The sequence below is a fragment of the Canis lupus genome, chromosome 18 (assembly GCF_003254725.2).
Source record: "Canis lupus dingo isolate Sandy chromosome 18, ASM325472v2, whole genome shotgun sequence".
Lineage (NCBI taxonomy): Eukaryota > Metazoa > Chordata > Mammalia > Carnivora > Canidae > Canis > Canis lupus.
In genome coordinates this window covers 40,667,504-40,681,410 of record NC_064260.1, presented here as the reverse complement: position 1 = coordinate 40,681,410, position 13,907 = coordinate 40,667,504, and the positions used below count along the sequence as shown (strand labels likewise).

Below are 13,907 nucleotides of genomic sequence, written 5' to 3'. Positions count from 1 at the left end.
GGGCCACAACGAATGTACTTGTATGCTTTCCACTGTTTCTCAGTGCAGCAGATACAAAGATGAATGTTTTCAGTGCAACTCTCACTTCTTAGGAGGTGGGCACTTTATTATAGATAGGCTCAAATTCCAATTGGGCTAAATTTGTATGTCTCCAAATTTTATATTTGACCACAGAAATATATCCAATTTCATATCCTGGTTATTCATGGCCTTTGGCTGGAAGGAAAACTTGCTTTTCCATGTTTTTCAACTATGACTTTCCCACATGAAATCTCTAGTTTAGACAGATTTCAATTTTTCAGATTAAGGCTAAATTTTAAGGCAGCTAATTCATTGCCCAAGGAAAGTACAATTTCTGCCATTTTCAATCTTTGTAGAATTCAAAAATTTTGAAGGATATTGACTTTTTATTCTCCAAATGCAAAGGCTTTGATCCAATTGGGTTAGTTTCTGAATCAATCAATCAATCAATCAATCTTGGAGAGGCTTGGACTTCTGCAGATTCACAAAGATTCATAGGAAATTAAAGGAAGTTGGAGTAACATGGAGCAGATAAGGAATACAGAGTTCAACCTACTGATCTCTCCATAATGTGACTTCTTCTTCCCTTTGCAGATTAGGGTCTTATCAAGGTCACCTTACCTGCAACCAACAAAATGGTGATGAATAGCACTGTGAATGAATTCATTCTGTTTGGCTTGACACAGGATCCAAGAAAACAGAAAGCAATATTTGGGGTCTTCTTGATGCTTTATCTTGCCACACTGTTGGGAAACTTTCTCATTGTAGTGACTATTAAAAGAAGCAGGACCCTTGGGAGTCCCATGTACTTCTTCCTATTTTACCTGTCCTTTACTGATGCTTGCCTCTCTACAACCATTTCCCCCAGATTGATTGTGGATGCCATTTCTCAGAGGAAGACCATTTCCTACAATGAGTGCATGACTCAGGTCTTTTCAGCCCACTTCTTTGGATGCATGGAAATCTTCGTGCTGATCGTCATGGCTTTTGATCGCTATGTAGCCATTTGTAAGCCCTTGCGATACACAACCATCATGAACAGGCATGTCTGCAGTGTGCTGGTGATTCTGGGTTGGGTGGGATCCTGTATCCACTCTTCAGCACAAATTTTCCTGGCTTTGAGATTGCCTTTCTGTGGTCCCAATGTGATTGATCACTATTTCTGTGACTTGCAGCCCTTGTTGAAACTTGCTTGCATGGACACTTATGTAATAAATTTGCTAGTTGTTTCTAACAGTGGAGCCATATGCACAGTGAGTTTCATAATCCTGCTTATCTCCTATGTTATCATCTTGTACTCTCTGAGAAACTACAGTGCAGAAGGAAGGCGAAAAGCCCTTTCAACCTGCACCTCCCATTTTATTGTGGTTGTCCTATTTTTTGGCCCATGTATATTCATATATACACGTCCGGCAACCACATTTCCAGTAGACAAGGTGGTGGCTGTGTTTTATACCATTGGGGCACCCTTGCTCAACCCTCTGATCTATACACTGAGGAATGCAGAAGTGAAAAATGCCATGAAAAAGTTATGGTGTAACAAAGTGTGATTTATGTTGATACGTGATATTCAGGGATCCTAATGTATACTTCCTTAACACCTTGGTTTTGCTTCATGAACAGAAAAGATAAAATATTCCTTTTGGGATGAAAAACCAATTAAGTAATTTTAACCATACTATTTTTATATTTATTTTCATATTAATAAATATATAGACTCCTTATTCTGAACGGATTGCTTAGAATAAGGTTACTTATATAGTCCAAAACCATTTTGAGCAACTAATCCTGGCCCTTAGTTGAGTGGTATTGACATCTGGTCATATTCACATGATAATTTAGTTTCCTGGACCAATTTGTCTTCAGAAAAAAAAAATGTACTAATTAGTGACAGAATGATTGTGTGTGTGAACACACACCAATTCTTTCTTAAATTGTAGTCTATTTTTATGAATGTGGTCATAAGAGCTAACCCATATGGACCTGGAACTTAGAGAGTGTAGGTGACTGTCTTGACGACCTGGGATTTGGAGATGGCTTTCTAAGAGAATTCTGCTCTGGAATCTGTGCCTGACGTTGCCTCACTGGGGAATCCACACGGAGGGATCTTCAACTTCCAAGAAAAGCTTGATATCTCATTGAAAACCTGTACTGTGTCTGGAGAACTTCTCAAAGTTCTGTGAGTGGTGAAAGAAGGAAAGTCTAATACTTGACTGTGATGGGTGGTATCAGCCAGTCAGCTGCCATAGGCAAGGTCCTTCCCATTACTCTTCACGAGGGAGAGGGAAGAGGGAGTGAGAGGGGTTGGCATCAGAAATATGAAGAAGGAAATAAACAGAAGGGAGGCTAAATTGGAGAAGGAGGCTAAAGAACAACGCATGTTGAAGAGCAAGAAACAGGAAAAGAAAAGTGGGAACTTTTCTTATATTTTGAGAATTAATTCCAGGTATATGAGCACACAGGGAAAAAATTAAGTTTCCTAGGATCTTTATATCATTGAATTAGTGTAGGTTAACTTCCTTGACTGCCATGTTTTTTCAGGTGTTAGGAAAAAGTACTTTTTTCATTGACAGGTGGTGTGTCCTTAGCGTCCAAAAAATTAAAATCCAGATTCTTTGGGTGAACCCAGGATTGGAAAGACCCTTTTAGTGCTTTCAATTATGGTCTTTTGTTTTTATATGAGAATGTTTTAAAATACATATTTTCACCTTTGAAGATCACCCAACTGATATGTATAATACACACCTGCCACCACCACCACCACATCATAATCTATAATCAAGCACTGTCATGTGATACTCTTTCAGTACCTAAGTTTATAATTCCCATCAAATTGGCACCAGGAAGTATTACTTTAATTGATATAAGCTAATGAGAAAAGAATACAATGAATTTCATAAGTATGTGAGAAGTTTCTGCCAATATTATCATGTCTCACCAAAGATGCTTAGTATTCTTATATAGGAGGTGGTGCTGGACTAGTTATTTAAGTCCCAAAGAGGACATTTATCAGGTAACAAATGAGGACATTAGAGAAATATTTGTTTGCACTCACAGAAAAGATACATTTTCTTGAACAAATTGGTATAATTAAACCGTATCTGCCAATGGGGAATACTTCAAAGTGAATTGGGTGGGGATTGACATGAGGAAGTAGTCATGAGGAAAGGGGACAAGGAATCACTCCAAGTATTGGAAGAGGAGAAAGGAAAGGAAGTCTGAAAATCAATCCTTGAGTGTTCAGGGGGAAAAAAGAGAAAATTAATTCATTCAAGATCCAAGAGAGCTCTTAGAAAACCATTTTGTGATGTCAAGGGTGAGGGGAGCCTTTTGCCAGTTCTCCTCACCTCTACAAGGGGTTGGAGGTCTCTTGGTCAGCCTGAGTCTGTCCTAGCACTCACCTGATCTGTCTCCTTTTTGTAAGGGGTCCCAGGAGTATGTTGCCAGTCATCCAAAACTGAATACGATGTTTCCAGTATTTTGTGCAGCATCTAGCTACTTTCAGCAAAGGGGAAGTTCAGTGACTGCATTACGTCCAGAAATTTAAAACACTACATTTTCTTTGAATCGGGTTTGTTTTTATATTATTAAAAATAATTATGAGTTATGAATAAAAGAAACGAGTACACTTTCCCTGCATCCCATCTCCCATGTCCCCATTCCTGCTGTAACTCGATTTAAAATGTATTTTTATCTTATTCTGCATCCTTTCCCCCTATGTTTTTAATGTCTCCCATACACATCGACTCCTGTTGGGAATGCTTTTTATTGAGTTTTTGATATACGTTTTAACTTTTTTCCCCAAATTGATAGTCATTTCTCTTAATATAATTTATTTTCATGTTAATACTTTCAACCTAATCCTATATTAAATTACCAAATATATATACGGTTGAATTTCTTTGCATGATACTCTGTCCTCTTAATATATTTGTTTATTCTGTGAGCATACTCGATTTGAAAAATTACTATAGCTTTATGACATATTTGCACTTGGTTCTTCTCCTCATCCTCTCCAAAATCTTTGAGTCTTTTCTTCTATATATTCAACCATGTGGAGTTTAGAATAATTCTCTCCATTTCCATGCAAATCTTCTCCAGAGATTTTGTTTAGGAATTCACTCAGTATGTCAATTAATTGGGAAATATTAACAACTTTAACTTGTGAGTTACTTCCATCTCAAATTGTATAATTCACCTGACTCAGTTTTAACATGTCTTTTGTGATGAGGTTTAGTGTTCTTCATGAAGACTGTTCACATTTCTGTTGCATCTCTTAATTTTATTGTTATTGTGAAGGAGATTTATTTCAGTTTTATAATTGTCCATTATACTTACATTTAGAAGTATTATTATGCTGATTTTTGACTGAGCTCTTTTAATAAACACTGTAATCTCTCAGTTGATTGTCTTGGTTTGGCAAACTAGATGAATACACCAGCCAATAATGACTTGTGTTGTTTCATGTTTGGTTCTGACTGCTGTATTTCCTTTTCCTCTTATTTCATTGGTTGATACAAAATCTTCCAAAGTGACAGCCTGCTAGACCGAATTTACCTGAAAAATTGTAAATTTGTTTAATCCAAAGATTATTGTTTAGCATAAAAGATTTTATAAGTGTAATCGGTCATCAGTATATTCAAATCATTAAAATACATATTAAATATGAATACCTGATTTCTCTTGAAAAGCTGAATTTGGGAAAAATTTGGATATGTGCCCCTCTTTAGGCAACGACACACCAGAGTTTAGTCCTGCCAGACTTTTAAAGGGGTCAAGATTTGCTCCTTTTCTACAGGGAGCAAAGGTCTTAAATTTTTTCTTAAATGTTTTTGCATAGTTTGGCTTTATTCAATTTTTATTATCTTCCTGATTCAAATAAGTATATGAGATTGAGAACTGGGCATTAAAACTCAATAAATTATGTAATAATGGCAGTTTTAAAAGGTGGCCTTATTCCTGAATTTAATGGATCTCTCTTAGAATTAACTGTGACATTTTCTTTAAGTTTCTGGAACATACCCTTTTTCACGTTAAACTCATGTACTTTTAGCTTCCTGTGCTTTAATTATAATTCAGAAAAAATGTTATCAAATCCCATGTTGGCCTCCTGGAATTAGTCTTTTTTAAAACAATATAATAAGATTATTAGAAAATTCTGGTAGCAGTAATCAGCAAACTATGGATTGTGTTGGAGAGCAGAATATGTAAAATATTTCCAGGCCTTATCTGCTAAAATGTATTTAAGATCAATGGAGGCATGCTGTTTCCTGAGACTAATTTAATCATCTATGAAGAGATGTGAACAAACTGGTAGTTGACCCTCAATTATAGGATGCCACAGTCATAAAAAGCTCTCATTAATAGAATCAGGGGTACCTGGGTGGCTCAGTGGTTGAGCATCTGCCTTTGACTTGGGTCATGATGCTTGGATCCCAGGTTTGAGTCCATATCAGACTCCCCATGGGGAGCCTGCCTCTCCATCTGGCTATGGCTCTGCCTCTCTCTTTGTTTCTCTCATGAATAAATAAAATCTTTTATTTTATTTTTTATTTTTTTAAATAAAATCTTTTTAAAAAGAGAGTAAGAATCATAAACCTAAAGCTAATATAACATTAGTTCTTTGCCCCTTATCAAGTACTTTTCAATCCTATTCCCTAACTCCTCTATAGTACAAAAGTGAGAGTCAGTCACCATTCCTGAAGAATTTTTGAGTCTGGGTCATTTTTAAAAGATAATAACAACATTTATGTTCTTTGCAGCTTCAGGGAGATTTAGTGGTCTCGGCACTACATAATCTGAGGTACACAGGTGTGTATTTCTTGCTTCTTGCCACTCTCAATCTGGACCATTATGCTCCTGGTCTTTCATGGTTCCTTGAAAAAAATCACAGTAGTTCTACATTAGTCTCTTTTTCTAGAATTTTCACCTCACTAATCCTCACATGGCTGTTTCCAAACCTGATCATTTTTGTTATTTATTGGTGCTCATCATCATTAAACATATTGATTGATATGTTTTAGCACTTTTCCTCCAAAAATCTCAAAAGAATTTAAAATAAGCTGAAATGTTAACTGCTGATAGAATCCTTCTCTGTCTGCATATTATGAGGTACCCTCCATAAAATAACCAGAGCCCTCTATTTCTACTGATTCCATTCTCATTTTCACTCTGTCTCTTCTGTTTGTTTGTTTTATTTAAATTTAATTAGCCCAGAAACTGTGCATTATTTTCAGATGTAGAATTCAGTAATCCATCAGTTACCTATAAAATCTAGTGCTCATCATATCACATGCCCTTCTTAATTCCTGTCATCCAATTACCCCATCTTCCCATCTACTTCCTCTCCAGTAACCTTCAGTTTCTTTCTCGTAGGTAAGAGTCTCTCGTGGTTTGCCTCCCTCTCTGATTTCTTCCCATTCTGTTTTCTCTTCCTTCCTCTGTGATCCTCTGTGCTAGTTCTATATTCCTCATATGAGTGAAACCATATGATAATTGTCTTTCTCTGATTAACTTATTTCATTCAGTATAATATCCTCCAGTTCTATCCACATCAATGTAAATTATATTTCATTTTTTCTGATACCTGAGTAATATTCCATTATATTATATATAATAATATATATGGTTTTATATATTATAATATATATTTATAGTTATATATGGTTTATATATATATAAAATCAGATCTTCTTTATTCATTCATCTGTGGGTGGACGTCTGGCTCTTTCCACAGTTTGGCTATTGTGGACATTATTGCTATAAACATTGGGTTACAGGCACTCCTTTGGATCACTACATTTTTCCTTTGGGATAAATATTAGTGTAGTTGCTAGGTCACCAGATAGCTCTATTTTTAACTTCTGGAGGATCCTCGGTAGTGCTTTCCAGAGTGGCTGCACGAGCTTTCATTCCCACCAACACTTTGAGAGAATTCTCCTTTCTCTGTATCCTTGCCAACATTTGTTGTTTCCTGACATTAATTTTAGTCGTTCTGATTGATAGGAGATGGTATCTCATTGTGGTTTTGATGCCAAGTGACATTGAACATTTTTTCATATATCTGTTGGCCATTTGTATGCCTTCTTTGGAGAAATGTCTGTTCATGTCTTCTGACCATTTCTTATCATGATTGTTTTTTGGGTGTTGCTTTTGAAAGTTCTTTATACATCTTGGATACTAGCCCTTTATTTGTCATTTACAAATATCTTCTCCCATTCTGCAGATTGCCTTTTACTTTTTTTGACTATTTTCTTTGTTATGCAAAAGCTTGTTATGTTGATGAAGTAACAATAGTTCATTCTTGCTTTTGCTTCATTCATGCCTTTGGAGCAGAATGTCAAAACACTCACAAAAATACTAGCCATAGGTTCCAACAGTACATTAAAAGGATTATTCTCCAAGACCAAGTGGGATTTATTCCTGGGCTGCAAGGGTGGTTCGACATCTGCAAATCAGTCAGTGTGATACATCACATTGATAAAAGAAAAGACAAGAACCACATGATCCTCTCAATTGATGCAAAACAACAAAAACAAAAAAACATTGGACAAAATATAGCATCTTTCCTGCTTGTTTATTTTTGATATTTTTTGATCGTCTCCTTTTTTCATCTCACCATCCAAATTAGGCTAGTTTTTTAGGGAGAAAAGTCTCTTGCATTCTATAATCATTCAACAGATCTTTATGGAAACCTAACAGATGCCAAGCATAAATAAGACAAAAGTCTATCTGTCAGGATGTCTGGTATATTAGAGAGAAGGCAAGGAGCAAAACTTAAATGATTATGCAAAAGTAATCATACTTGTAATTATTTTTATAAAGAAAATAAAGAAGATCTTGACATAGGAAATTTTGTAAAGAGTGAAAAAGTCTTTAAAAGAATCATGGGGGAAGCTCTCTGAGGTAAGGCCAGTTAATTTCTTTTCCAAGACTATAGGTTATGAGGAAGCAACCATTGAACAAGATGAGACTTGCTTTCAGAAAGAGAGAAGCAAAAGCACCAAGGTGAGAAAGTCGCAAAGAGCTCTGGGGGCAGATGAAAATAGCCAACACCTGCTGATGTACAGTAAGGGAGTAAGTGAGGTGCGCCAGATGGGGTGGGAGACTTAGAGGCAGTAGAAAGATCGATCAATCAGGGAATTTTACCACAAAGTCCAGATGTTTCCAAAGGCAATGGGAAGCTAAGGAAGTGTATAAAGCAGTAAAGTATTATGATCCTTTAACAAGTCCATAATCCTTAAATCCTAAATCACAAAGCAGGTTTACATATTTTTAAAGACTTATTTATTTATTTGAAAGAGAGAGAGAGAGAATATGCAAGGGTGAAAGGAGGAGGGGCAGAAGCAGAAGGTGAGAGACTCTCAAGCAGTCTCTCCCCTGAGCCTGAAGCCTGATGAGGGTCTTAATCCCAGGACACTGAGATTGTGATCTGAACCTAAATCAAGAGTCAGATGCTTAACAGACTGTGTCACTTAGGTGCCCCAAACAGATATACACTTTTAAAAGATTCTACTTATATATTTGAGAGAGAGAATGAGAACAAGCACGAACCCTTCTCCCCAGAGGGAAAAGGAGAGGGAGAATCACTGAGCAAGGACCCTGGGATCATGACCTGAGCAAAAGGCAGGTATTTAACTGACTGAGCCACCGAGGGCCCCAACCAGGTTTATGTTTTTCAAAACTCTCTATGCTGTAGTGGTGATGAATAGCTTATTTCTCTCACCTTTCAGAAAGAATCTCCCTTAATGGGAAACACTGATGTCTTAGCATGACCATCACTTGCCAACAAAACTCCTTTGTTTCCCCAGTTTCCTCATGGCATTTATCACCTCTGAATTCCTCAGGGTGTAGATCAAGGGATTTAACATGGGTGTGATGATGGAATCAGACACAGCCATTGCCTTGTCAATGGGGTAGGTGGCCACAGGCCGCACGTACAGGAAAATGCATGGCACAAAGAACAAGACAACCACGGTGAGGTGGGAGCCACAGGTGGAGATGGCTTTGCGCCACCCTTCAGAGCTGCAAGACTTCAGAGAGCAGAGGATGACCACGTAGGAGGCAATGAGAATAAGGAAGATGGTCATACACATCACCCCACTGTTGAGGATGACTAGGAGACCCAGGGTATGGGTGTCCATGCAGGCCAGTTTCAACAAGGGAAACAAATCGCATATAAAATGATCAATGACATTGGGGCCACAGAAGGGTATTTGATACATGAAGAGAAGCTGTATTGCTGCATGGATAAATCCCCCCACCCAGGCCCCTCCCAGCAGCAGGCAGCACATCTGAGGGCTCATGATGGTCGAGTAGTGCAGGGGCTTACAGATGGCCACGTAGCGGTCATAGGCCATCACGATGAGAGGATGATCCCCACACCACCAAAGAAATGCTCTGCAAGGAGCTGCGCCATGCAACCTTTTAAGGAGATGACAGTGCTCTTGGAGAGGGAGTCCACAATCATCTTGGGGGCAATGACAGAAGAGTAGGTAACATCCAAAAGGATAAGAAAGTAAGGAAAAAATACATAGGTGATCTCAGACTTTGACTTGTGATCACAGTTACCACAATTACTAGGTTTCCCAAAACCGTGAACACATACATGATTAGAAACACAGCAGAGAGCATTTTCCGCAGCTCTGGGTTCTCTGTAATGCCCAAATGTATGAATTCAGTCACATTTTTTGGATTCTCCATATATTAGGTGCTGATACGGGCTCCATTGGAGATCTGGAAAACCTAAAAAAGCAACAAGTGATATTTAAGTAATGATTATTTGGCCTCATGTCTTTCCAGGACCTCACAGACTGTGTTATTCATCTTTATTCATCTCTTCACCATTAAAGCATTTGGATCTTAATAATATATTAAATAAAGAGCTTAAAAGGTAGACACTTCATTAATGCTAGCTTCTCCCAGGACATTTCTCCTCTTTTTTTAATTGTTCTTCCAAGTGAAATATAGTTTTCCTTCCTTTATTAATATTATTAGCTAACTTTTTTGAGCACCTACCCTACTCTGAGTACTGGAATAATCCTATGAGTGACTTTTTTTTTTTTTTTTTTTTTTTTACAGATGATGTTCGAGTTTAGGAAACTAACTAAACTAATGTTTATAGCACCAATGTCCACCATATCCAAATTATGGAAAGACCCCAGATGAATGGATGAAGAAGATGTGGTATCTCCATACAATGGAATACTACTCAGCAATAAAAAATGAAATCTTTCCATTTTGTAATGATGTGGATTGAACTAGAGGATGTTATTCTAAGTGAAATAAGTCAATCAGAGAAAGACAATTATATGATCTCACTCATGTGGATTTTAAGTAACAAAACAGAAGATCACAGGGGAAGAGAGGAAAAAAATAAAACAAGATGAAATCAGAGAGGAAAACAAACCATAAGTGACTCTTAAGCATAGAAAACCTGAGAGTCACCGTAAGGGAGGGAGTGGGGGGATGAGGTAACTGAGTGATGAACATTAAGGAGGGCACATGATGTAATGAGCACTAGGTATTTTATAAGACTGATAAGTCACAGATCTCTACCTCTGAAACCAATAATACATTATATGTTAATTAATTGAATTTAGATATGATAAAGTTTAAAAAATATCAAGCATACCCCTCCCAAAAGAATATATAACTAGTGTGCTGTGGACTGGCCTTTTGATCACACAGCTCAAACTGTGAACTCCTCTGTTCTACCACTGCAGAAGTTAGCTGATGATGTGATGTTTCCAGAGAGTTACTATTGCAACCCAGAAGAAATGCTACTGTGAAAACATGCTTTGTGTTAGTACTTGGAACTTTTAAGCAGAGGGTGACTGGCCTATCTTAGGAATTTTCTGGAGCGCAGCTTCAATTGATAGTGGACTATACCACCTTGGGAAGGCTGAGAATTCATTGTTATGATTCAGCAGCCTCACTCCCATCCCACCCCATACATAAAATGCAGATCTTCCAGGGCAGACCATGCAAATGTCCTTTATTCCCACCATTTAACCTCAGCCTCTCCCTCATGACCCAAGAACTGAGATCTTGCTTGTAAGGACCATGGTGAATTACAAGGAACCCTGACTCCAGAGTCAGGAAATGAGAAGTGGGCTTTATTCAGGCTGTGTCACTAATGTGGTGTGCTACTGGGGCATATAGCTGGCACCTCTGGGTCCCAGGGTCCTCATTTGCAGTACAAGGATGGCTCATTAGAGAAGTAACAACTCAGTCCTCTTCAAACAAAGCATCCATTTCTCAATTGCATTGATTGTTTAGGCCTCTGGGTAGGGATTTTTAGAGAAGTGATTCATTTCATGTAAAAAAGCTGAAACTCATTTTTCTAAGTAATGTTTAATGCTCCATCTATCTTATGGCTTGGAGCTTGCGTGGCTCCCTATTGATATAATGCGGAATTGAATTTTTGACCTAACATTCAATCCTGTCACCAGCAAGCCCCTTACTGATTTAACTTTATTTATCTGTTTTTCTCACTTTATTCCACTGTCATCCCCTCTGCTTCCTGTCAGATTTCTAGCATTTCTTTCTGCAGCTGCCTTTCTCTTTGCAGGGGGATGTCACTGGATCCAGATGCAGCAAACCTACCACTAAGTCACAGCCATGTCACTTGCTGGCTTAATGATCTCAGCATCTGTAAAGCCTCAATTTCTGCAGTAGCACAATTTGTACAAGAGAAACACAGATGCATACCCACAGGATAAAAGAAGGGACAGAGAGAAAGCAGGCAGAGGGAAGGAGAAAGGGAGATAGATGATAGAGAAGGAAGGAAGGAAAGAAGGAAGGAAAGTGAGAAGTTAAATTGGTAAAGAGTTCATCAAGGAATTTCCTAGTAAATCTTTGTAGATACATTATCCATCCCTTGTTGCCTTTGGACACTTTTTAGAAATCTACACATTGTATTTACCAATTCTCATTTCTAAGTAGACATCATTTAGTTTTCTTTTTTATAAATTTGTTTCAGAGGTACTTTTCAATAATTCATCAGTTGTGTATAACATTCATTTAGTTTTGAAAAATGTCCTCAAAAGCACACAAAATTACATCAAGCAAAATAATCTAACTCAAGTTAGAACTCAGGTTTCCCACCTCATGAGTAGATAAGCAAACAGGTATCAAGCGTAAATTATTGACATACTTCAAAAGTAATAGGTATGTGATGACTTATTCTATGTAATTAGTTTAATTAATGTTATATTTCAAAAATAATTTCTAAGGCATAATTCTATGCAATAATTAAAATCTACATATGAAATACTTAAACCAAATAATAGAGTGATTAACCAAATCATAGAGGTGATTTGTAGAATGGAGTTTTTACATTTGGTCAAGAATGGAAAGTTGTACGAATACCTATCATTTGCTTTGACTTGATGAGATGAGCCCTGGGTGTTATATGTTAGCAAATTGAACTTAGAACAAAAAGGAAATTAAAAAAAGGAAAGTCATGTAAATACAGACTCTAAGTTCATTTCACCCAAGATCTTACCAGACTCAAGATTTGGTCATGTGAAGTAACTTCAGAGAGTCCAAGAACCAGGTGAAATTTTTCTAACTTGTTTTTTCTGACTGTGGGGTCAAGCACCACAAGGAACATAAACAAGGAAAAAGTCATCCAATTATTACATCTTGATCAAATTTGAAGAACTAGGATTTTTATTGCTCTCAGAGAGAGATTTAAAACAGTAAAGACTTAAGTATTCATGTTCCTGAGAAGGGAATAGCCCTTCTGGTTTACCAAGGGATTTACATTCCCTCCAATTAAGGATGATTGCTGTAAGATATCCAACTCCACTGTTTACCAAATTATTCAGGTGTCTCTTTAAATGCTAATTGATTGTATTCTTAGATCGAATAGAAAAGGCTCTCATTCATCTTCTTGGAAGTTACATTATGAAATTAATGTTCTCCTTTTGGCGATGGACTGGGCTATAGGAGCGCAAAGTGCCTGTTTGAGCACAGGTGATATGCCACAGACTATATCATGCTAGTTTCATCCCCTGAGTCTGGTCCTCCACTGATGGAGGTGCTAATCCCTGACCTAGTGAATTTGCACCCATCCACTATAATAATAGGGTGTCCCCTGGGAGACAAGAACCTCACATGGGCCAGACCAACATGCTGCTCCACAGCAGAAGTCTATATCAGTAGGAACTATCTAATTATTTGTTTCTGCACGGTGATCTGTATCAGAGTTCCAGAGTGGCCACAGGTGTTATCATCCAACAGAGCCATATGCTTCTCAACAGGCATTTTTCTCTCCCTTTGGCATAATCACTTTTTAAATCTCAAGAAGTTAGTCAATGGCAATTGGCATCCTTGAGCAACTCCACTACATAAGTGGAAAGCAAGACTTGGTTCTTTAAAAGAAGTTCTATCCTGTCAAGATTCTCTACCATGAGAAGTCAACCTGACTTACATTACCTCCTTGGTCCAATTATTTGCCAATTTACTGTTACCAATTTTTAATTTTGCGGCCTCATTCATAACCATTTTAGCACCTCCCTCGCTGAGTTCTTGGTGCCTTTCAATCAGACTCCCATTGACTAGTTTTGATATTACTTAAATACTATGTTCTGGATAAAATGGTATTTTTTCAGTATTTTTCCTGACCCTTGTCCTTGAGTATATTTCAGCCTTCCAGGCAGGACCTGGCTATCAGATGACAAAAAGCAGCCAAGAGTCTTTTATTATTATTCAAATTTCCACTACTTCTAAATTTCAGCAAAAATGGCAATTTTTGTCATTTTTAGTAGTTAAGCATTGTGTGTAATATTCTCCAGGAATTAGCCTTTTTGGAAGCAAGTGTAGTTGTTCAAAAATTGAGTAAGCAAGGCAGTCCTTAGAACTGCAGTAGCCCAGCAGTG

General features: G+C 37.5%; 2 protein-coding genes across 2 annotated transcripts; one reads left to right on the top strand and one right to left on the bottom strand.

Annotated features, from left to right (window-relative positions):
• Positions 1 to 647: 647 nt before the first annotated feature.
• On the top strand, positions 648 to 4,391 carry LOC112663629 (olfactory receptor 4C11-like). Its single transcript, XM_049096607.1, has one exon. The coding sequence runs from the start codon at positions 657 to 659 to the stop codon at positions 1,569 to 1,571; it is 915 nt and encodes a 304-aa protein (XP_048952564.1). The 5' UTR covers positions 648 to 656; the 3' UTR covers positions 1,572 to 4,391.
• A 4,407-nt stretch (positions 4,392 to 8,798) lies between these two features.
• On the bottom strand, positions 8,799 to 9,723 carry LOC112641822 (olfactory receptor 4C6-like). The gene is given in 3 exon segments (XM_025419152.3): positions 8,799 to 9,391; positions 9,394 to 9,537; positions 9,540 to 9,723. Coding segments are annotated over 3 exon segments (921 nt in total).
• Between the last annotated feature and the right edge of the window lie 4,184 nt (positions 9,724 to 13,907).

What these genes read in the sequence shown, in the direction of transcription:
- LOC112663629 (XM_049096607.1), top strand. Translation starts at nt 657, where the DNA reads ATGGTGATGAATAGCACTGTGAATGAATTCATTCTGTTTGGCTTGACA.